The 25465-nt window shown below is 42.7% G+C and overlaps 1 protein-coding gene across 6 annotated transcripts in view; it reads left to right on the top strand.

Moving 5' to 3' along the window:
* The window catches only part of PTPRG (protein tyrosine phosphatase receptor type G), a 735254-nt gene that overhangs the window by 563027 nt on the left and 146762 nt on the right, over nucleotides 1-25465 (top strand). For all 6 annotated transcript variants that reach the window (XM_024244436.3, XM_024244435.3, XM_063722016.1 and 3 more), the window contains one exon: nucleotides 7269-7335. In XM_024244436.3, coding sequence (XP_024100204.1) covers nucleotides 7269-7335 — 67 coding nt within the window. The remainder of the gene's footprint in view (nucleotides 1-7268; nucleotides 7336-25465) is intronic.

The raw sequence follows: 25465 nt of genomic DNA, 5'->3' as shown, positions 1-25465 counted from the left end.
CATGCTGCATACATGGTGGGAATTTAAAGCCATCCCCACTCAGTGTTTTCTGGATTTCGAGCCTTTTGTAAATGGAGTGCCCCTGAGCAGCTTTTTGCTTCCAGGGAATGAAAAAACAAGGGTGAGAGTTCACATCTAATGTGTTTTGGTTGAAGTAACTTGCTACATGTGAAAACAGTCGGCTCTGCCTTCTTCACTAAGCCTTTGATATTGTTGGGGCTTTTCAGTGTATGGCGAGATTATTAACAAGGGAAAGTCAAAGTTGTCCAGCACTGCCACACAGCATCAGGAGAAACTTGCAGGCAAGTCACTGAACCTGAAATAAGCTTCTTTTGCCTCAGGCTTCCCCAGATCTCATACTTTTTTTTTTTTTTTTTAATTCAAAGGTCATGACAACATCTGTGTGAAACAGTTTGCATTGTAGCTTAAGACTCTAGGTCATGCTTTGCAAAGCTGGAATTTCTGTTTTGCTTCTCCAGTTCAGGAGCAGACTGCACTTTGAGAAGATTGGCAGGGGTGGGACAGACAGGTTCTGGTACCCCGGCTTGAAATGCTGTAAAGCCTTTCCCAAAACCTTCTTGGCTCTGAAACACAATGTATTAAAAGGACAGAAGGACAAAAATCACCATGTGGCCCCTACGGGAGTACCATTTGCCAGGCAACCCAGCCATCCCACTTCCTCTTTCTCTTCTGCTCTGGCTTTGAAATGGCATGTTGAGAGAATCCAAAGTTTGATCCTCATGAAAATGAGAAATTGCCTGTATTGACAATCTGCAAGACTGCTCCTGGCAAAATCTGCCATTTTGTACGGATTTGCTACCAGCCTTGCTGTCGCCCTGCGGGGATTGGTTTTTTCCAAGTAATGCACTCCTCCAAGCCAAGTCTGACAATGAGATGGTAAATACTCTGGTGGGTTGGGGAGGCAGGGGCAGGGGGCCAGAGAATGGTCAGTTTAAGTAGATCAAAAGCACAAAATTCATTTCCTCAAGTGGCCTTCTCTGACCACGAATCTCAATTCTCTGGAGATGAATAACCTGTGAATTAACTAGCTTCCATTAATATTATGAATTAACAGTAAGTAAGCCATGTCCGTGCTCAAGCTGCATTTAAAGGGGGGAGGGTGAATCCTATTAGCATTTATAATTGTGTTTCCTTTTCATATTAATCCCTTCCCAAGGCAGAGGAATTAGGAGTTTTCTCATCTGCTGACGGAAACCAGTCCCAGGAGTCTGTCCCTGTCAAATCCTGGAAAATAGGTGATGATACAGGGCCATACCTTTTGCTTCAGACAGGGGCACTTCTGTGAGAGGCCTCAGTGACATTTTGCTTATCTGTTAGATTAGGCTTAATGTATGATCCTGGAATTTAGTAGTTGCATTTAAAGCAATTCTCTAGACCAGGAATCCACACTTGGTTACTCATCTTTATCGGAATTTCATGAAAAGTCCTACAGGTTTACAGAGCTCCTTTTTCCCTTGCCATGCATCACTCTGAATTGTGTCTCTGTATTCCTCTCCCACTTATTTCATGGCAGTTTGGAATGCCACATGTGCCAACACCTCTGATTCCGCTTTTTGTAATATCCCATTGCAGCAGTGATAGGATACACTAGAAAATGATGTTGGAATGTCAAAAGGGAAAAACTGTATTTCTATATCAGAAACTAAGACCAATGGCTATACAAGAAGGAAGGTAATATTTGTGAAGACTAAAAAGAAAAGTCAGGAAAAGAAAATTGTTTTCAATATAGCTCAGTGGTTAGTGGTTTCATGCTAAAATTGTCTTCTTGAACATGGCCAAATTTCCTAAATTATTGCCAAGTCTTTAACTTACTAATAAAGGAAGCCGGGCAGTGATCTCTCTCTGGATAGGGGCTAACCAAAATGCAAGGATGCAAAATAAGCAAGTTATAAATGCTTTGTGACAGCAACGTGAACCAAAATCTGGTTAGTGGTCACTAGGATGTCTAAGTCAGAATGAAAGAAGCTACAGCATCCTTGCCACATGGCTCTTTAGCTAAGAAGGAGGGGAGATTCAGATGTGAAATCAAACATCCTGAGAAGTGCTTGCCCTTGTCCTAATACAGCAAATTAGCTTCTGAATACACAGTTACCTGCTAACTGCTGGGGTGAGTGAGTCCTCTTCTCTGCAATTCTGGAAGGCCATGTGGAGTCTCTGGTCCTGCCGTTTGTCACTTTCCTCTGCAGCCATGGTTAACGGTATAGCCATTCACCCTCAGCATGCATAAATCCTTTTTTCCCACAAGAGGATATTGGCTGGATGTGATGTTTATGGAAATAGAGGAGCAGCTGGCGGTGTGGGATTCAAGGCAAGTAGGTTGTCTTGACCATCCTATTTAGAAGATGGCCAGGACTTGATAGAGCAAAAATTATTAGGATCCAAGTCAAGGGCCAAATGGCGTGGGGGACAGTAGAAGTAAATGGCAGCGCATATCTGAACGCAGGCACATGTCGTCTGATGGGGTCTCTCTGCTTCCTTTTCATTTTACTTCAAGCAAGAGTAAACACAGACTCCTGTAGAGCCTTCAGATAAACATATCTCTAGAGATTATTGATAGCTTGGCTACTAATTTGATAATTGTGTGGATCCTTATGGTGGGCTATTAATTGAAAAGAAAATGTTACGAAGTTTAGATTTCATGAGCATTTATATGAATTTGGCCTTTAGTCCAAACCTAGGTTTCAGGGTTTTTCTGTATTGTCAGTGTCTTTATATACTTTGGTTGTATCTAAAGACAACTGAAAAGCTTTAATTCAGAGCCCTGTGTCGAGTTTGTGTGCCATCCTTTTGAAGATGACTAATGCCACGAAAGCTGCTCTGAAGTGGAAGTGCCAGGAGCAAAGTTTTGTAATGAGAGTACGAACTCTGCAGGGAAAGGGGGTGTCTGTTTCTTCTAGTCCATTTTAAGCTCATTTGTGCAATTGCTGCCTTCTCCGTATTACTGCATAACTCCTTTGATCTTAAAGTGGAAGGAAGCAAATTTCAAGAGCCAGGATCACTTCTCATGTGGCTTTAAAAGGAACAGCATATTACAAAATTGAGTGGATGTCAAATAAAACATAAATTTGGATCTTTTGAAATTTGAACTCAGGGAGGTATTACTTTCAGAGCCAAGCACATTGACAAGCTCAGGGATAAATTGCATTTGTTTGTCATTCATTTAAATTCGAGTGTTAGGTCAACTTGTTGCCCAGTGTTATTGTCCTTTATTGGATGTGGCATTTGTACTCAGCATTATACTCTAAGCTTTAAACGTTTAATCCTCATGACAACATTATAAAACTGTATCCCCATTTCACAGACAAGGACACTAAAGCTGAAAGCATCCATACCTGACTCAGAATTCCATATTTTCCTCATCCCTGGCCTCCTGCATCCTAGATGGAGAATAAAATGTAAACACAGGTTGCTAATACAGCCCTCTTCACTGTTGTCATATTTAAAAGCAGCCAAAATTGCTTAGCTTATGCTCATGAATTTTTTTTTTAAGTGGCAAATTGATTGAAACAGTGAGTGAAAGGGATTATTTCAGTTAGGGTTATGCCTGACTGGAACAAATCCACTTGTTAGCATGCTCTTTGGATTCCCCACGCTGACTTTTGGAACGAAGACATAGACCAGAGAATGAGCTCAGTATTATTAGTAAGTTACTTTGACCAGCCAGTAATCTCCATTTTCTCTCCTTTTCTCCTCATTCATCTTAACCCCAGCCATATTAACCACCAATGAAGACGATGGGAGCTGAATGGATGTTGTAGAAGGCTTTGCATTTATGCAGTTGTTTAGAATCTGGGGTCAGGTTCCTGAGCTCAGATGAGGTGAAGTCTGAGTATCAGACACAGAGAAGCTGTAATCAGAAATGACCAAAAATGGAACCTGGACTAGGTTGACTGGTTGTTTTCCTTTCGCATAGCCTATAAATGTTATTGGTGTGTGTCAGTCATGGAAGATTAGAAACACTTTCTTTGAGCCTTCACATTATCAGATAATACTAAATGCATTAAAAAGTTCCTGTCCTAGTCTTTTTTGTGCTGCTATCACAGAATGCCACACTGGGTAATTTATAATGAACAGAAATGTATTTGGTTAATGGTTCTGGAGGCTGAGAAGTCCAAGAGAATGGCCCTGACATCTGGCAAGTCTTTCTTGCTGCATCATAACCATGGCAACGAGTATCACATGAACAAGAGAGAGAATGTGAGAGAGCAAGAGGGGGTTGCAAGGGGGCCAAACTCACTTTTATAACAAATTCCCTCTAGCAATAATGATGATAATCTATTCATGAGGGCAGAACTCTCATGACCTAGTCACTTCTTAAAGGTCCCACTTCTCAACACTGTTGCATTGGGAATTAAGTTTCCAACACGTGAAATGTTGGGGATGCATTCAAACCATAGTGGTCCCCCTGACTATAAAATATTCCCTGTCATTCAGGATCCAAGATCAGAGTATCTGAGAAACGTTGCCATGGTAGAGAAGGGATAGCACCTTTTTGGAGGAGCACATGAGTTGATCAGGTGGCCAGCAAATGCTGTGTCTTGTGATGTGGAATATTACTGGGAAACTTCTAAGACAAACCATAAGCCGGATATATTGTTTCAAAAAACTGTTGGTATCATAGCCTGTTTCTCATTTTTTACCTTTGCATACAACTCATAGAAACTAATGGCTAAATTTTCCTGTGTACCAAATGATTCCAGTTAGTTAAAACAAATCGTTTTATGGGTCAGTAGGTTGGCTGGTCAGTTCTGGGTATGGTCAGTTGAGCCCATCTCTGTGGACTGCAGATGGTTCCACTGAGGCTGGATGGTCTCAGATGGACTCACTCACCTGTCTGGTGGTGGCAGGCCAGTGAGTGTAGAAGAACGTTAGCTAGGACTACCTATGTCTACTCCTTGTAGTCGCTCATCCTTTAATAGGCCAACTTGGAATTCTTCATTTGATCTTAGGATTCCAAAGAATCTGAGTGTTTTATGAGCTTGTGTCTGTATCATGTTCACTAATTTTCCATTCACTAAAGCAAGACATATGGACAAGCCCAATTTCAAAGAATGGAGTAATTGGTGTACACTTTTCATAGGGAAGGGCAAAGTCAAGTTGTAAAGGTGCATGGAACAGGGATAGAGGGAATTTGTGGCCATTTTGTCATTTCTCACAGATATTAGAGTAACTAACTACAGGTAGTTAAGCTGGCATCCCCACCAGAATGAATCAAAGGGACCATCTTTTTGTCTATATCTTCAATTTGATACAGAATCATTCTCTGGGATCCTTATTTTATTCTATTCTGGCCTCGTGAAACTTGGCCACTTTTACTGGTTAGGTTCTCTTCTCTTGCATTCCTGAGCTGTAATTCCATTTTTGACCAGGTTTTAAAATTTTGATCAATTACTTGCTAAGGTACAAATACGATGTTTTTCTAATGCAATTTTGATTTGGTGTATTCTGTGCACAGTTACCTTTTAAGAATGTTTCATGCTTCAGTCTCTGGCTTGAGCTTCTTCTCAGGCAATTTGGAAGCACACTTATGCCAACTCCCAGAATTCCACCTTTATGGTCTGATACACTGGGTTCCTAGTCACTGATTTTTTTTTTGTATCTGTAGTGTTTACAATGTGGTAGCAAATTCCACATATTTTATTAGTCTATAAACATAATGCTGTGTTTAGTAGCACCTGTATTCTGAATTTAGGCTCTAGACATTAAGATATAATCACTATTAACTCATAGAACATCTAATGAGGGCTTCTGACCCTCGACCTCTGCACCACTGACATCTTAGCCAGATAAGATGTTGTAGAGAGCTATTCTGAGCATTATAGGATGTTTAGCAGCAGCCCTGGCCTCTACCTTGATGTCAGTAGCCCCTCCCATTCTCATCCCCCTTCCACTGCTATGTGACAACCAAAAATGTCTCCAGACGTGGTCACATGTCCCTCTTGTAGGGCAATATCTCCCCCATTTGAGAACCACTGCTCTCTTCTGGAGATGCTGAAGCTTAGGAGAGATGGAAGTGTGTGGAGTGTGTTATTGTCAGAGAGGACACACTAGGAACAGCAACCCAACAGGGAAAATTTGTAAGAGTAGAAAGGAATGTGGAAAATTTTCAGTCACCTTAAAATTCATTCTAGGGGTGGCTCTTGATTCCGCTGAATTGACGTGAAAGCATCAAATTGGATTGTGCTACACAGTGAAAGGTTCCTCAATATCTCAACTTCATTATGTGAGAAGTGGATTAGATGTAAATACTATCAATGGGGGATGGGGGAAGCAGAAGCTATGCTGGCCATAGATAATAGATTTTTGAAAAACTCATTATTTTGGAAAAACTTAAATATACATAAAAGTAAAGAAAATTGTATAATGACCCATCCTGTACCCACCACCCAATGTCATAAATGATTGATTCAAGCCAATCCTGTGGCATGTATACCCCACTCACTCCCCCTGCTGTTCACTCTTGGATTATTTTGAAACAAATTCAAGATGTCATTTCATTTCATTTGTAAATATCTCTATATGTCTAAAAGAAAATACTTGAAAGCCAAAATTGTAATATGCTGCTAGAATTTTAATCTTCTAGAATGGGCAAGAATGAGGAGTTCTGCTGAGTAGTATCAGAAAGTTAAGGGAAAGAAGAGGTGGGAGGAAGACTGAAGAGGCTTGACTTTTGGGGGGGATTAAAAACCCCAGGAGGAAATGAAGGTGGGAGACACTGTCTCTTCAAGCTTCTCTCCCCTTCTCTTTTGCTTTCCATAACTTTTAGAGTATGTGATTTTTTACAGGGGACTGGGATCCTTACGAAGGAGAATAGGCTGGCAGGAAACAGATTCATTTTCTAAAAAGAAGGGAAAAACACAATCACCAGAAGATGCTGAAATCTTCTGTCAATGATGGATTGCTCTCTTATGACTTTCAATGACTTTTTAGCCGATTGGGCCTACTTTTAATAAAACAAGGCAAGAAGAAAATCTTGCGGTTGCTTTTTAAGATTTTGCTAGGACTATAGTATTTCTCTCCTGTTATAATGTATTCTGAGAAGTTTCTTTCTTTTCATTTAGACTTCCTCACTTGATTTTATGATGTCATAAATCTCCTGCATTTGGTGAGAGCCATGGTGTATGTGAGACCTAAGCAGCTTGCTAGATAACATCTATTCCCCCGCTTCTCTTTAGAAGATTAAACTGAGACTGTTGTGCCTGATGCCAGAATAGATTTAACCAATCATGTTTTTCCTTTACATGTAGGTCAGTCCGAGGGACAATTCTGCACTGGATCCTATTATCCACGGGTTGAAGGGTGTCGTACATCACGGTAAGTATGCCGCATACACTTCCTTTTGCTGGGATGTGAAGGGCTCAGATCTCTACCTAAAGGAATCAGGTTATCTTGCAGAGGACAGAGGGTGACACCCATTCCTCATCCCCTGATGTTGAAGGGCATTAGAGCCATTATTTGATGGGTAAAGAGCATGCCCATTTATTACCTGCAAATGGGTCTGGGTTAACAGTAAGCAATTTGTTTCTTTTCAGGTACCAGTTTGAATGCGTATGTTATAAATCAGAACACCTTAAGATGTACTATTCTTATGTGTTGAACTTGCCATTTGTTTCATATCTCTCCTAAAAATATTATTTCAGTTGTCTTTTCACCTATAAATGTTTGGTTTGCGTCACAGATCTAGGGAAGCATTTTAAGTAGCCAGACAAGTTATTAAACTTTGCAGCATGTGAACAAGCGTCATGCAGCTAGTAGAATGGAAAAGGCCAGGCTACTGTTCTGTTCTGCAGATCTCTTATCCTCAGGCATAAAACCGGGAAAGAAAGTAAGATAAATGGGTTCTGTCTTTTCCAACTGGTTTTTATTGGAAGAATTTCCCTGCAACTTTATTATCAGCACTGCATCATTACCTGTGACATCAAGATCCTCTAATTTCAAAAGTACCCTTGTCACAGTGAGGTGTGCAGTCTAGATGTAATGTAATGATTTGCAAAGTTTTAATAATCTAATTAGAATTCCAGAGATGTTGACAGAAATAGCATTAGTAACCATAATAAATCTCCCCTTCATCTCCACAGCTGTGATAAAACATCTTCGCACCTTTTTGAGAGGATTGTCTTTAGACATTAGCCAACTCCATAGAGCTTAACAAACATCTTCCCCCTCTCTTTCCGTGAAACTAAAACCAGTTGTCAGGGGTCAATTGGAGCAAGTAGGATTTTGGATTAATTGTTCCGTTCTCAAAATTGGTCAGTCATGTAGCAGGTAACAATAGTAAACCTACTCAATGTAGAAAAATAGGGTTACTGAAAACACCACATAGAGGCTTTCATTTTAAGATATTTGTGGGCCAGGCATGGTGGCTCATGCCTGTAATCCCAGCACTTTGGGAGGCCGAAGAGGGTAGATCACCTGAAGTCTAGAGTTTGAGACCAGCCTGGCCAACATGGTGAAACCCTGTCTCTACTAAATACAAAAATTAGCTGAGCATGGTAGTAGGCGCCTGTAATCCCAGCTACTCAAGAGGTTGAGGCAGGAGAATCACTTGAACCCGGGAGGCAGAGGTTGCAGTGAGCCAAAATTGCACCATTGCACTCCAGCCTGGACGACAGAGAGAGACTGTCTCAAAAAAAAAAAAAAAAAAAAAAAAAGATACATATTTCCATTGCTTCTTCCCAGTTCTCAGTTTCTGGAAGGGTACTAGTCCCATTCTTGAGGGCTCTTACTTCCCAAAGACTCCACCTCATGTCATAAACTTGGGGATTAGGATTTCAACATAGGAATTTGGTTAGGGGACACAAACCTTCAGGCGACAGCAGAGGCTGCAACATGTGGAAAAACGATATCTGGCTCTGGGAGGGTTGCCAAGATGCCCGGGGTGTGGTTTTAACCCTACCCTCTAAATGGGAAGTCAGACGAGACCTGCAAAATACACTGACCTACAAAGGAAGTTCACTTATTCATTCAGCAGAAATATATTGCATGCCCACGCTGTGCAAAGCCAGATTTGGAGCACTGATTAAGACACATACAGGCCAGCTCTCATGGACCTAGAAGGGAAATGAAGTGCTGCCTTCCTCTCCCGCCAGTCTGCCTGGTATGCAGCCCCTCCCAGCTTGTGCATTTGCTGTTTCCTCTGTCAGGAGAGTTCTTCCTTTGCTTGTGCCAAGGGTGTCTCCTTCTTATGCCTTCAGGTCTCAGCTCATATCTTGCCTCCTTAGAAAGTTGTTTCTTAAGTATCCTATCAAATTATTCATCCCGCCCTACTCCCATCACTCTCTGTTACACCATCCCAGGTTTCTTTCTTCAAAGCACTTAAATGTATCTGAAATAACTGTTTGTGTTTTTGCTCATCTATCAGCTTCTTGGGTATCAGTTTCCTGAGGGCAGAAAACCATGTTGATGTGGCACGCTGTGTCCAGCAAATAGTAGGTGCTCAGTATCTTAGCCAAATGACTGAATCAAGTAAGCATACAAATAAATAGGTGAAAATTTTCAAAATATAAAATGGGATGAAGGGAAGGAGGAGCTAAAGCCCATGTGGGTTTTGCCTTGATTGGGAAGAAAAAGGAGTAGGAGTATGTCGTTCTTCCAAAAGGGAATGGAGGACATTAGAAATAGTTTAAAAAAAACAACAACAACTTGTTGGAGGCCAGGGGCAGTGGCTCATGCCTGTAATCCCAGCACTTTAGGAGGCTGAGGTGGGTGAATTGCTTGAGCCCAGGAGTTCAAGACCAGCCTGGGCAACATGGCAAAACCTTGTCTCTACAAAAAAATACAAAAATTAACTAGGCATGATGGTACATGCCTGTAGTCCCAGCTACTCGGGAGGCTGTGGTGGGAGGATCACCTGAGCCCAGGAGATTGAGGCTGTAGTGAGCCATGATCATGCCAGCCTCCAGCCTGGGTGGCAAAGTGAGACTGTCTCAAAAATAAAAATAAAAAAGCTTTTGTTGGAGCTAGAAGCATTTCAGTTGAAAGTCATGTGAGGGATTTGAATGATCTGTTAATTTGAGGGAACATAAATAATCATGTCCTTCACAGTCTCTGGCTTGGGAACAATGACAGATATGTATAAAGAGAAAAATCAATATGGATTTCTGTTGCAGTTCAGAAATGACTTTTATTTCCTCAGCTCTGGGAATCATATATTAGAATGTTAATTTCTCATTAATTTTTTTTAAACAAGAAGCATCTTAAATATTTCTTCAGCTGAAATGTGAAGGAATAACTTGCTCATATCAGCCAACTGTATTTGGCAGTTGGTCATTAGGGTCCTCTGTTAAGCACACACCAAGGTGGAATTTGAAGTGCAAGAAAGATTTTTGGCAGGGAGGGACTGCCTGGAAAGGATCAAATGGAGAAGGACCAGGGGTTGGTGGGGAGAGCATTTGGGCCATGCATAGTGCAGGTCTGACACCTCTGCAAGGAGAGAGGTGAGCTAGGAGGATTGGCTGAAGGCAGCTCTAAGGAAGTCTTTGCCAAGCTATCAGAGAGCCCCAGAGCAAAGACTGCCCCTGAAAGGAGTCCTGTGTTGGCAGGAATGGCCCAGCTCTTGTTCCCCACCATGTGTTGTCATTGGCTGGAGCATCGCAGCAAGAATAGCCTGATTGTAGATGCTGGGCAGATCCTGGAGGTGCAGCTGCTGCAGGCTGTCAGCTCAAGAAGCTCCTCACAGCAGCTTGTCTCTGGAAGGGGGATCTCAGGGGTGCACGCTTAAGAGTGGCACAGAGCTTCACATCCCCTTCCAGAGGCACCTTCCTAATCACACTCCCGTAGTGCTCAGAGATTCTTACAAACAGTCCTGGCTCATTCTGTCCACGGTTACTGAGTGCCTAATCTCAGTACACCATGAAGCTAGGCATTGAGACATGGACCTGCCCTCGCCATGTATGCATATGCTTGGTAGAGATGTACAATTAAGTATGTAATGACATCAAAGTGTGGAAAGCAGCACACTTAACTCGAACTTTGGTGATTGGAGGTGGCTCAAACCAAGTGAACATTAAGACCCAAAGAGTGCATAGAGATTGTCCAGACAGAGAAGGGATGCAAGCAGGACCCGTATAGATGTAGGTGTCTGTTGGTAAGAAAGGATGTGGTATCTTTGAGGCTTGGAGAATGGTGACTGATATGGTTTGGCTGTGTCCCACCTAAATCTCATCTTGAATTCCCATGTGTTGTGGGAGGGACCCAGTGGGAGGTAATTGAATCATGGGGGCAGGTCTTTCCTCTGCTGTTCTTGTGATGGTGAATAAGTCTCACAAGATCTGATAGTTTTAAAAAGGGGAGTTTCCCTGCACAAGCTCTCTTCTCTTGTCTGCCGCCATGTGAGACATGCCTTTTACCTTCCACCATGATTATGAGGCCTCCCCAGTCACATGGAACTGTGAGTCCATTAAATCTCTTTCTTTGTAAATTGCCCAATCTTGGGTATGTCTTTATCTGCAGCGTGAAAACAGACTAATACAGTAACATTGCTTCTCTATTGCTTTTCTAGGGAGAGACACCCTAGAAACCTCTTGACCACATAAAGTGCTGTGTCTTACATGTTCATTTGTCTAGGCAAATAGTGATTTTTACTAACTCAAAAGCCATGAGGAAATATAAATAGAATGGAGTGAGGTGATTTGCCATTGATTCTGGTCCCATCTATCTACTCATGCAGTGATAGATGGAAGCACTAAAATGTATCTAATCAAGTATTTTATTTGCCCTATTATCAACATCCACTGGAGAAGAAAGACTTAGGGGAAAATTGTAAATCCTATTCACTGTATTGGTTCAGTCATTAGCAGCACTTTTTGTATATAAGAACCAGCAGTTGCAAGTGGCCATTTCTGATAAAAATACTGATCGCTAAGAACTTAGTGTAGTTCTGATGTGTTTAAAATCCATTTTTTAAAAAAGTCCTCTTTGTGAATCGGTGTAAAATACAGTCTTTCCTTCTAAGTGAGAGGCAAGAGGTCAGGTGAATATGGCAGATGAGGCAAAACTTTGCAGCCCAATTTGTTCAACTTTTGAAGCCTTAGGTTGTGCAGCATGTGGCCAGGCATGGTCATGGAGAAGAATTGGGCCCTTTCTGTTGACCAGTGCTGGCTGCAGGTGTTGCAGGTTTCAGTGGATCTCATTGATTGGCTGAGCATACTTCTCAGTTGTCATGGTTTCGCCAGGATTCAGAAAGCTGTAGTGGATCACACCAGGAGCAGAGACCACCATGATCTTTTTTTGGTGCAAGTTTGGCTTTGGGAAGTGCTTTGGAGCTTCTTCTCAGTCTAGCCACTGAGCTGGTCATCGCCCATTGTCATATAAAATCTACTCTTTGTCGCATGTCACAGTCTGATCGAGAAACGATTCATTGTTGTTGCATAGAATAAGAGAAGGCCACACCTCAAAACGGCAATTTTTAAAAAATTTTTGCTCAACTTATGAGGCACCTACTTATCGAGCTTTTTTACTGTTCCAATTTGCTTCAGATGTCGAACTACGATAGAATGGTTAACGCTGAGTTCTTTGGCAACTTCTCATATAGTTGTAAGAGGATCAGCTTCAATGATTGCTCTCAATTGGTTGTTGTCAACTTATGCTTCTCATCTTCAAGGCTCTCTTCTCTTTTGCAGAACTTCTTAGACCACTACTGCACTGTACGTTCATTAGCAGTTCCTGGGCCAAATGCGTTGTTGATGTTTTGAGTTATCTCTGCCGTTTTACAACCCATTTTGGACTCGAATAAGAAAAGTGCTCAAATTTGCTTTTTGTCTAACATCATTTCCATAGTCCAAAATAAATATAAAATAAACAGCAAGTACTCAGTCATTAGCAAAAACACAAAGTGAGACATGCGCATTAAAATGATGTGTAACATAACCATATTTATTGAAGAATGTATTCCAATATCATTGTTGCCAATTTGAACAGTGCAAAAACTGCAATTCCTTTTGCACCAACCTGTTTGCATCAACAATTTTACCTAACTGGTCCATGTTAAGAAATGTGTGTGGGCCGGGCACGGTGGCTCATGCCTATAATGTCAGCACTTTGGGAGGCCGAGGCAGGTGGATCACCTTAGGTCAGGAGTTTGAGACCAGCCTGGCCAACATGGTGAAACTCCATCTCTACTAAAAATACAACAATTAGCCAGACATGGTGGCATGCATCTGTATTCCCAGCTACTTGGGAGGCTGAGGCAGGAGAATCACTTGAATCCAGGAGGCAGAATTTACAGTTAGCTGAGGCTGCGCCATTGTACTCCAGCCTGGGTGACAAGGGCAAAGCTCCAAAAAAAAAAAAAAGAAAGAAAGAAAGAAAAGAAATATATGTGCATTATACATCGCTTCTCATCCTTTCGGCTAAGATCGAGTGTATGTGCATTATGTCCTGTGTCAGTTAAAAGGTATGTGTTTTTTCTTTTCATGTTGTTGGAATACATAATTTCTCTTCCTTTTTATAGTGCTCACCCCAGGAAAATCCAGCAGGCTGTTTGTGTACATACACATATACTGTCAAAAGGCTTCAAAACACCATCCTCTTGTGTCAATTGTCTAAAATGGACCACTTTTGTATTCCTGATAGGAAACTTGCCTGTAGTGATTGCTTGGTATTTTATCATTGTCTGCTTGTCTTCTTTTCCCACCGCTTCCTCACTGTCACTTTCCTCTCCTAGAGAATGTACCATCTTAGTGAGGCGTAATAGGCTTCCTTTTCTTTCAGAGGAAATGTGAGGGGGACAGTCAGAAATTGCCACAGACAGCTGGGTACAGTGGCTCACACTTGTAATCCCAACACTTTGGGAGGCTGAGGTGGGTGGATCACCTGAGGTCAGGAGTTCGAGACCAGCCTGGTCAACATGTGGAAACCCCATCTCTACTACAAAAATTAGCCAGGCATGGTGGCGGGCACCTGTAGTCTTAGCTACTCGGGAGGCTGAGGCAGGAGAATCGCTTGAACCTGAGAGGCGAAGGTTCCAGGGAACCGAGAACGCACCACTGCACTCCAGCCTGGGTGACAGAGGGAGACTCTGTTCCCCTTCCCCCACAAAAAAAAAGCCAAAAACAAAGAAATTGCCACAGACACAATGAAATCTTTTGCTGATCAGAGCTAGACAGCTGCTCTCTCTCTGTCTTCCCTTCCCTGGCCCTTCCGAGAAAGCTATCAGTGAAAGGACAAATAAGTTATCACCTGAGAACTCGCTTCTATTACTATTAGTGTCACAAAACGAGGCTCTTGCAAGCTTTTCTTGTCGAAACACGGCACTGGCAGTTGTGGCTATGACAAGATCAAAACTTTTCTTGCAGACCAGCTTTCTCATGTGACTAGTTTGTTCACTCGGCTCACCTTTGGGGTCTCCCCCTACCTTTTTGCCCCTGCCCTGGGACACCCATCATCTCCTTACCAAATCTATGGACAAAGCCCTAGACTAGCTAGAGTCACTCCAGGCCTCTAGCAAAAAAGGAAGAAATAACAGTGAATTTGCAAATATGCGTTGACTCCCCTGCCAAGCATTTCCAGAGAGTGGAGAAAGCTATCTGAGAAACTCCACATCGTTCATCTTTCCATATTCCACCTTCTGGGACTGAGGTTTCTACAATGAAGAGTAACGGAGCGTCATCTCCAGATCAGTCCTCTGAATTTCTTCTAGAACAGTGGGTAGGCTTCATCTTATACAATTGCTGTTGCATCACCAGCCACACATTCACTGTTTAAAAAGAAACCAGCCCCAGGGTGTGGTGCTGCCTGCACTGTTCCCTTGCTGGGGATGCACTTGGTTCAGCCCCTTCAGAAGACCATGTGCCTATTTCTGCTGACATTACACATGCACCCCACCCTCTGAGCCAGAAATACCACACTTAAGTATATCCCCAAGAAAAATATCGACAAAAGACTTGTGCATATGAGCCTTATTCATAATAGCCACAAACTGAAAACAGCCTAAATGTCCATCAGTGGGAACACAGATATAGAAGTTATAGACTATTCATACAATGGAATATTATGCCATACTTACAAATAATGAACTATGGATTTACACAAAAACAAAACAGTGGATAGTGCATGATTCCATTTATGTAAAGTGTGAGAACAGGTCCATCCACAAAATTAATCCATAGTGATGAAAGTCAGAATAGTGGGGAGGAGGGGCCGGGTGCAGTGGTTCATGCCTGTAATCCCAGCACTTTGGGAGGCCGAGGCGGGCAGATCACCTGAGGTCAGGATTTCAAGACCAGCCTGACCAACATGGTGAAACCCCATCTCTACTAAAAATAAAAAATTAGCCAGGCATGGTGTTATGCGCCTGTAGTCCCAGCTACTCGGGAGACCGAGGCAGGAGAATCACTTGAAACTGGGAGGTGGAGGTTGCAGTGGGCCGAGATTAAGCCACTGCACTCCAGCTTGGGTGACAGGGTGAGACTCAGTCTCAAAAAAAATAAAAAAAGAACAGTGGGGTGGAGGAATATATTGAATGAAAAGGAACCTGAGGAAATTTTCTTGGGTAATAAAAATATTTCTCTGTCTTGATCTACAGGATGATTGCCCAGGTATAATATAAAAATTTGCCATGCTGTCCCCTTAGATTTCTGCATTTGAATGTTTGAAAATTAAAGAATAGCCCATATATATTACACATTAATTTCCCAAATATATAGCTTCCACAAAGCTTAAAAAAATTAGCAGCATGTACCAAATAGTCAAATATTGAAAATCTTGATAGTGTTAAGTGTTGACAAGGATATGGATGCAGGAACTCTCATGTTGTTGGTAAGAGGATAACTGATATGATCACTCTTTAGAAAATAGTTTGGCAGTATCTAGTAAAATGAATCTAAGAGATTCCATTTCTGTGTATGTCCCCTAGAGAAGCTCATATATGTGTACCAAGAGATGTATGGGCCAGGCGCAGTGGCTCATGGCTGTGAGCCACTTTGGAGCCAAGGCAGGCAGATCACTTGAGCCCAGGAGTTTGAGACCAGCCTCGGCAACATGGTGTTTTATCGCTACAAAAAAGTAAACAAAATTAGCCTGGCATGGTGGCACCCATCTGTAGTCCCAGCTATTTTGGGGAGCTGAGGTGGGAGGATCTCTTGAGCCCAGGAGGCAGAGGTTCAGTGAGCCAAGATTGTGCCACTGCACTCCAGTCTGGGTGACAAAGCGAGACCTGGTCTTAAAAAAAAGAAAACATGTGGCTGGCCGCAGTGGCTCACGCCTGTAACCCCATCATTGTGGGAGGATGAGGCTGGTGGATCCCTTCAGGTCAGGAGTTCGAGAGCAGCCTGGCTAACGTGGCAAAACCCCGTCTCTACTAAAAAAAAAATACAAAAATTAGCTGGGTCTGGTGGTGCGTGCCTATAATCCCAGCTACTTGGGAGGCTGAGGCATGAGAATCACTTGAACCCGGGAGGTTGAGGCTGCAGTGAGTCAAGATTGCACCACTGCACTCCCACCTGGGTGACAGAGCAAGACTCTGTCTCAAAAAAAAAAAAGAAGACATGTGGGCCGGAATGTTTGTGGTGGTGATTTTCCTAATAACCCAAATCTAGAAACGCCTCAGGTGCCCGTCATTAGCAGGCTGGATAAAGACGTGGTGCAGTCATAGAATAGAACATTTCACCACCATGGGAAAGAATGGCCCACTCAACAATATGGGTGCATCTGAGATTGGTAAAGTTAAGCAAGGCAGGCTGAACGAGAACTGGCCTCAAATTCAAACCTAATCTAAAAGGAATCACTTTTGAAGTCTTTTTACATCTTAGCAAGATTCTGAAGAAAACATTGTGCATTCCCAAAGATAAACTTCAAAACATGAGAAAACCCAACCTTTATTGCTTAGGAGTTTATATGTAGGTGGTAAAACTTAAAAGGATACCCAAGTGATTATTTCAAAATGAGGATGGTGGTGACTTCTTGGGGTTGGATGAGAGAGTGACAAGGGGCTGGCCAGGTAGGGGAAGGCAAGGTCTTCTCATGTTCTGAGTGCTGGTCACACACCCACACACCAGAGCTCACTTCAGGATCATTTTTCAACAGTACCTTGATGTTTTGCACACCTTTCAGCATGGGTGTTATATTTCACAATCAAAGAAGACAATGATTAACATTAGAAAGGAAAAGATTCAGACATTGCTTTCCTCTGGGACACATCAAGTTCCAAGTGGCCTCACAATAAGCAAAGGAGAGTGACAGCACTTTTTAAAAACTTTTTTACCATAATTATCCCTGACAGGCTGGGTGTTCTCTCCACAAATTGGTTGCAGTCCAATGAAAGAACTCTGCCTGCCTTGGAATTGTATCATTAAGAGGTAACTCTGAAAGCAAATATCTCCTTGTGGAGATTAGAGACAGGAAATCAGAAACAAAGGGGATGGGTTGTCAAGTGACAGGTTTAAACACAAAGGACACCTCACTGCTGCTGTGCTGGGGCATGCTTGCTCTGTCTGATTAGCCCAGCAGGCATCACTACATACTCCAGAAACCCTCTGAGGTACAACCACCATGGTCCCCATCATATAGAAAGGCAAGCAAAGCAGTCAGAGGCGGGGCAACTTGCCCCAGGGTCACATCATGAGAAGTGACCCAGCCCAGAGTCTAAACAAGGTCTTCCTGACTTCAGACTGGCTGTTTTGACTCCAGGTCCTCTCCCACTCAGATCCCTGCCAGGCTCCCCACCTACCTTTTTCCATCTTGATTGAAGCTCATCATATGGGTTTTGTTGAAGGGGCAAGTGAAGACATATTGTACAGGACCATAATCTGTCACTGTCACTCTGACACCATTGTGACTATCCCTGTGGTCCAAAAGCTCTAAATAAGCCATCTGAGGCCAAATGGCTGAAGTTTCTGAAAATATCTTTTGTGGACTTTGGAAGAAGAGGACAAATTCTAGAACAAGGGACTTTTGGGAAAAATGAATCCCAAAAGATTATAATGGCAGAAACGTCATTATAATCCAGCAGCAAGAAAATGGAGCAGAGCTGAGTTGCTGTGAGGGGTTCTTGCCTGTTTTTGTGTGTGTGAATCGCCAAGCTCCCTGAATCAGAGTCCACCCATCCTTCCATCAACTGACTGCCTAAGGTGCTGAGAGTAAAATGAACAAGATTTCCCTTGTCCTTGGAAAAATTTTAGTCTCATGAAGAATCTTTTTTTTTTTTTTTTTTTTTAATTTTTTTGCCCTTGACTTTCTTGGTGTAAAGACTAATGTTACTTGCATGCAAAGTAATCTCACGTTGAACCTTTGGAATGAGCTTTATTAAAAGTCTCCATTATGGAATACTTTTAAAGAAACAGAATTTTGTTATTTTTCACTTGAAGTTGGACTCTTAGGAACACAACTGAATGAGGTTTCTAGAGCAGTACTTCAAAGTTCAGGCTGGCCTGGGTTTGACTTCTGGCTCTCCAGTTTGGGAGCTGTGTGACCCCAGTACAAATTACTGAACCTCTCTGTCCCTGACTTTCTGCCTTGTAAAATTAGGATAATGAAAGTGCTTATCTCATGAGTATCATCGCTAAATGCACTAAGACAGGGAAAACACAGAGAAGAAGGCGTGCCTGGTATGTGTTCAGTGCCCTCTAAATCAGTGGTCAGCAAACTATAATCTGCAGACCAAATCCAGCCCGCTGCTTGTTTTTGTAAATAAAGTTTCATTGGAACACAGCTGCACTCACTTGTTTACATATCATCTGTGGCTACTTTTGCACAACAATGGCAAACTTGAGTAGTCGTGACAGACACACTGGCCTGCACCACCTTATGTATTTAATCTCTGGCCCTTTCAAGAAAAAGTTTGTCAATCCTACCTCATCTAAACGGTAGCTATTGTAGTAGCTCTACTAATAGTGTTGCCTGCACGCAGTAATTTGTTTATGTTGGGACAATGTAAATACCCACTCAGGTCATTACTTACCATTTGCTAGGCTTTACAGAGATGGGTTTCAGTTTTCATTTTGCCGAGATCATCACATGTTTCAACTGAATTAATGAGGGTTCTGTTTTAATGTTTAACTTAAAGAAAGAAATCCGCCAAATTATTTTCTCCCTTTTGAACGGGAAAACCAATGCTGTATTATCTATAGCTCACTGATAATTTTGAACATCTTAACATGCAACAAAGTTTCCCGTTTGAAGTTTGTGTTTCCAGCGTTTAATTACATGGAACTTTCCTGAAATGTGCTATAAATATGAAGCACCCTGATCTTGGCTAATTGGCTCACGTCTGTTAAGGATCCAGGAAGGACTGATGCTTATCAGAACACGTTTGATCTCAAAATCTTCTAGAAACAGTCACACTTAAGCCATTTCCACCGTTTCCTGGATTTCAGTGCATCAAAACCACCACCATAGATGTGAGCTATTTCCACTTCTTTTCTTAGCCAGCAAATGGGACGCTGTGCGATTTCTATTTTATCACTAATAGTATTGTTAACAATAATGTTAAGATGTAAAAAGACTTCAAAAGTGATTCCTTTTAGATGAGGTTTGAATTTGAGACTAGTTCTCATTCAGCCTGCCTTGTTTGTCAATGTTTTATCGTTTGAACAGGATTATAGGAACCCAGGGAAATGCCCTTTTCCTGCTTGTTTCATTGGGATGTGAAGAGCAAAGGGAGCTCTTAAAAAAATACCTCCACGTGCCTACTGCAAAAGTGCCTGCTAAAGTGCTTGGGACTACCATGTGTGATTTTCTTACCCTGCTCGCATGCTCTATGTATGTCACCTCGGTATAGGAGAGACAGACACTATTGCATAGTGGGTTTGAAATCCAGTTCTGCCTTTGACTAGTCGTACAACCTGAACAAATCACTTCACCTCTTTGTGGCTCAGTTTTCTCAACTGCATCATGAGGTAATACTAATACCAGTCTTGTAGGTTTATCCTGAGGATTCAGTGACTTACTGTACCTAACTGTGCCTGGCATGTGGTAAGCACTCAGTGATAGCTGTCACCACTGCCACCAACGCCCACTGCCCATCATCATCATTATTGTTACTTGTGGACATGAATATGGAAACCACGTGATGACAAGAAATGACTGCAGAGTTCTGGGTTCTGCCACGATCACTGCCCGTGTAGTAAAATAGAATGCATGTTGCTCAACTTAATTCGGCCATACAAAAATAAAATGAAATGATGAAGATGATGATGATGAGGAGGAGGAGGAGGAAGATGATTTGGGTAGCCAGTTTCTTTTGAGATCAGGGGAAAAGGTAGTGGACAGAAGAACCAGGAAGTGGGTGAAAGGAAGAAGCAGCAGCCTCTCTGCTTCTGCAACTGTTAACCTCTGTCTGTGTACCTAACCCTACCTGGGTGTTCTATAAATACAATCTTATTGAATCCCATCGGCAACACAGTGAGGTAAGAATTCTTAATCCCATTTTATAAATAGGTAAAGTGAGGTTTTAGAGAGATGAGCGAATGTATCCCAGCCATGCAGTGGAATAGTGATTTGAACCCAGTTGTATTGGACTCTGAATCACATTTCTTTCTGCTCTGCTGGGCCAGCTTCTAAGTCCCAGCATCGACTAACTTTCTGATAACTGTCAAAAGCACTTAACTCTTGTATTTCTTGGTTTTCCTTTGTGAATTAGGTCATTGACTGAGCATCAAAAGGAAACTAAAAGAATATACACGTCTTGTCAGTTATGGCCACCAGAACCCTCTAGGGGAGAAAGGCAATCAATGAAACTGTTCAGTGATAATATTGGGTTTTTGTCACTGTATGACTCTATATAATTTAAATGTCATGTTCATTTCCTTAATTGTTGACAAGACTGCTATCTTTATGTGCTTTCTCTTTGGAAATATTAATGTCAACATACATTTCATTTAAACATCAACCCTTAAATCAAAATGCTATCCTTGGTCAGCTGAAACCTCTAATAAAGTTGGAGGAGGCTAGATGTCTTTGAACCCTGTGGGGTGGCTATTCATGACCTTGGATTGCTCTTCAAGACAGGGATCTGATTAATAAGGTGGGCTGTCTCCCTCCCAGGCCACCTGGTTCAGACCCCACAGCACTAGTTATTCGTGCCATAGTATGGGCTCCTGGGATTTTCTCTGGACTGTGCCTGTAAGGAAGGCCATGAGGCATGCATTTAATCCTCTGCCTGCTGATGGAGAGTGTTTCACAGGCAAAAGGAAATTCCGTATCTCCATCACTGCATGGAGTTGGCCCTATTCATGCTCACATGTGTTGCCTGTTGCTGCTTTTTTTTTTTTTTTTTTTTTTTAAATACCCCACCCTCATATAGGAGTGCAGGGGTTGGCAAAATTTCTCGGTAAGGTGACTGATAGCAAATATTTTAAGCTTTGGCAGCCATATATTCTCTGTTGCAACTACTCAACTCTGCAGTGGTAGCCTGAAAGCAGCCGTAGACAATGCATAAACAAATCAGCATGGCTATGTACCAACAGAACTTCATTTACAAAAGTAGGCACTAGGCCAGATTTGGCCCATGTACCATAGTTTGCCCACTTTTGACTTAGAGATATGTCGTGACTTAGTTTGGTCAATTTCTTTTAGCCATGTATGAAAGACCTACTTTATAAAGTGCTGCGTTGGGTGCTGGGGATAAGGTCAGGAGGCATGGTCTTGCTGTAACAGAGCCTACAACCTGTCAAAGAGACCATGTTAGCCAATTACACAGACTGAAATCCAGGTCTTAACAACCTATGACCTTGGGTAAGTTCTCAGCCCTCACTAGGATGTTGATTCCTACTTCACAGGGTTATGAGGCTTTGCTTAGAGAAAGGCCACAGCAGGGCCTGGCACCCAGTTTCTGAACCGTAAGTGTGAACTGGGAAAAGGAGGCAAACTGAAGCAAATCCCACAGTGTGGAATGGAGTCCTGGGGTGCAGGTCAGTGAAGGGTAAACTGAGGCTAGAGAACCTAGTCACTGTAAACAGATGAGAGTCAATGCTGCTGCTGCCTGGCCCTATGCGCATCCTTTACTGTGGTCACATAAAACAACAAGCTCTAGACCTGGCTTCTACTAGACTCAGAAAGTTGACGGGGCCCTTTGCTGTGAGTCCTACTGAATAATGTCAGTATCTTAGTTAATCAACTCTGCGACTCTCATGTCTTCATATTTTAACAACTCTAAAATTGGGATGCATCTTTGAGTTCATATCAAATCATTGTTTAATTAGCAACATGTTTCGTTTATTAGTGGTATTGGAATAATGATGCATCTCACGATTGATGTTGACTTAGAGATGAGGAAAACAGTATCTAGGACTTATTGGTTATTTAAAATATACCAATAGCTACTGTGCTTGTTTGTTTCTTCATTCTCTTTTCACATAATTATTAGGCACCTACTGTGTTCTGGGGAAGTGTTTTAGCTGCTGGATATATGTACAGGCAAGGTCTTCGCTCTTGTGGAATAATCAAGCTGTTGTGGGAGACAGTAAACAAAGGAACGCTGGAAAGGAAATGAAGGTGTGATGCAGAAAGTTAATAACAAGCCGGGCATGGTGGCTCACGCCTGTAATCCTAACACTTTGGGAGGCTGAGGCAGGCAGCAGGAGTTCAAGACCAGCTTGGCTAACATGGTGAAACCCCATCTCTACTAAAAATACAAAAAAATTAGCCAGGCATGGTGGTGCACGCCTGTAGTTCAAGCTACTCGGGAGGCTGAGGCAAGATAATCGCTTCAACCCGGGAGGTGGAGGTTGCAGTGAGCCGAGATCGTGCCACTGCACTCCAGCCTGGGCGACAGAACGAGACTGTCTCAAAAATAAATAAAATAAATAAATAACAGAGAAAACATACTGAGATGGGGGGCTCAGGCAGTGACATTTGAGATCAGACATGAAGGATGAAAAGGAATCATCTCTATGGTGGGTAGTGGGAGGGGAAGCATTCCAGGCAGAGGGAACAGCAAGGTGAGGAGGCAGGTAGGTGTTCAGCAAGGGAGAGAGAGCAAAATACAGGCTGCAGAGGTAGACAGGTCATGTTGGGCCCCATGGCCACTGTAAGGAGTTTGGATTTTATTCTAAATGAACCAAGAAGCCGCTGAAAGATTTTAAGCTGGGCAGTGTCAGGATTAGTTTTACATTTAAAAAGCTAAAAGAGGCTGGGCGTGGGGGCCCACGACTATAATCCTAGCACTTTGGGAGGCCGAGGCAGACAGATTGCCTGAGCTGACTCAGAAGTTTGAGACCAGCCTGGGCAACATGGCGAAACCCCGTCTCTACTAAAAATACAAAAAATTAGTTGGGCGTGGTGGCGCGCCTGTAGTCCCAGCTACTCGGGAGGCTGAGGCAGACAATCACTTGAACTCAGAAGGTGGAGGTGGCAGTGAGCTGAGGTCACGCCACTGCACTGCAGCCCGGGGGACAGAGCGGGACCCCGTCTCCACAAAATAAATAAATAAATAAAAAGCTAAAATAGTTGCCTAGTCTTCAATGAGATTTCCTTACGTGATCCTGCAGATGAGGACCCCAGAGCCCAGGGATCCGGAATGAGGGTGGTAGAAAGATGGACATAAGGAGAGCCAGATCCCTTCCCATGTCACACACAGTGCAGTTGTGGTCCAGCCTCTTTCCTTGTAAACCTTGTTTTCCTCTCATGTATAAGACGAAAAACTAGTGTCTTTGAGACCTCGATTTCCCCATCACCCAATCATAACTTCAGTCTTGTGCCTGTTTCTTAAAATCATTTACTGTGAAGCCTTGCACATGGCCCTACTTTGCAAACAGGACAGCCCCATTCCCACGCCGTCATTCCCATTACATCCTCCTTATTAATGACAGAATGATGACGTACTTTGATAATCAACACCCCGCTATAGAGAGCAAGTATTTTTGTTTGTATTTGGATCATAAAATTAACTCCCTCTGGGGTCCCCCTAGGGAGGCTTCTTTTTTTTTTTTTTTTTTTTTTTTTGAGGCAGAATCTCACTCTGTCACCAGGCTGGAGTGCAGTGGCGCGATCTTGTCTCACTGCAACCTCCACCTTCCCCGTTCAAGCAATTTTCCTGCCCCAGCCTCCCGACAAGCTGGGACTACAGGCACACGCCACCATACCTGGCTAATTTTTGTGTCTTTAGGTGGGGTTTCGCCAAGTTGGCCAGGTGGTCTCAAACTCCTGACCTCAGGTGACTGACTCACCTCGGCCTCCCCCAAAGTACTGGGAATACAAGCATGAGCCACTGCGCCTGGCCATCTTTGTTCTAATCTAATACTTTCTCACCTACCTGCTGCCTTCTGGATTCTCACCCTCAGCCTCTTTCTTTCCTCCCAACTTGCCGTTTCTCACCCCTGTGTTTGGCAGGCCCTCCTGTCGCCCACTGTCACACCTAAGACTCCTCCCAGGTTACACGCTACATTCATGGCTGGTCTAGACTTAACCCAGAGCTACTGACTCCACGTCTAGTGTTTTACTCAGTTGTGTCACCTCTTCACAATTCTGAGTGGAATTATCAATTGTACTCACCCAAAAGCTGATTTTTTTCCCCCTCAATCCTGGAAAGTTTTGGACAGTTGATCTTTTCCTTCTGTTTTCCCTCCTGCTTACTTCACTCCAACCATTTCTCTTTAAACCAGGCAGGGTCCCTCTGCACTGGCTTTTCTCCCTTCCTGGAGTGTTCTTCTCCCCATGTAGCCATGTAGCTCACTTCCTCACTGCCTTCAGGCTTTCAATCAAATGTTTCCTTCTCAGTGATCCTGCCCTTGAAATTGCTATTTGCAAAACAGTGGTCAGGATAGGCCTCATTTAGAAACAGTGATTCAAATATGACTAAGTTGCTAACAGCTGCAGAACATTTGGTCCAAAAGCAGCCATGAATGGAGTAATGAAGAAATGTTCTGGACAGAGTGAAGAGCCAGTGCAAAGGCCCTGGGGCAGTGTGTTCATGGGACAGCAAGGAGGCCAGTGTGGTTATACCTAAAAATCAGAAAGTAGAAGTGAATGAGGCTGCACAGGATGTAGGAACCCTTTGATACAGTCCTTGTAGAAAGTGACTAGTCAGATATGGTCCTGAGACCAGCAGCATCCGTTTTATTAAAAATGCAGAATCTCAGCTCTCACCCCAGATCTACTGGATCAGAATCTGCATTTTAACAAGCTTCCCAGATGATTTGCTTGCACATTGAAGTTTAAGTGGCCCTGTCATAAATCATCTTTCATTTCTAATGACTTAATGCCCAATTCTTTGCACTATCCACTCCTTCCTTCCCTCCTTGCATAACACCAGGCAGAGGCTAGCCCTGCCCCAGTGATCTTAGGCATTTAAGGAAAAGTTAATTGCTTTTCCTCTAAAAAAAAAAAAAGTTGTGGGAAACCCTGAAGAAACCAAATAATCATTGGGCTAAAAACAGAAGCTTGGGCTTTCATACACTTTCCTAAAATTAATTGGTCCTTTGTTTAGGGAATGCTTCAGGTTTTCTTCCCCTAGAAACTACCACATCCTGTCCAAATACCTTCCAGTCTTCCAATGTAATACATTGTTTAT

Source organism: Pongo abelii, chromosome 2, assembly GCF_028885655.2.
Source record: "Pongo abelii isolate AG06213 chromosome 2, NHGRI_mPonAbe1-v2.0_pri, whole genome shotgun sequence".
NCBI lineage: Eukaryota > Metazoa > Chordata > Mammalia > Primates > Hominidae > Pongo > Pongo abelii.
This window is presented reverse-complemented; position numbering and strand designations above follow the sequence as displayed.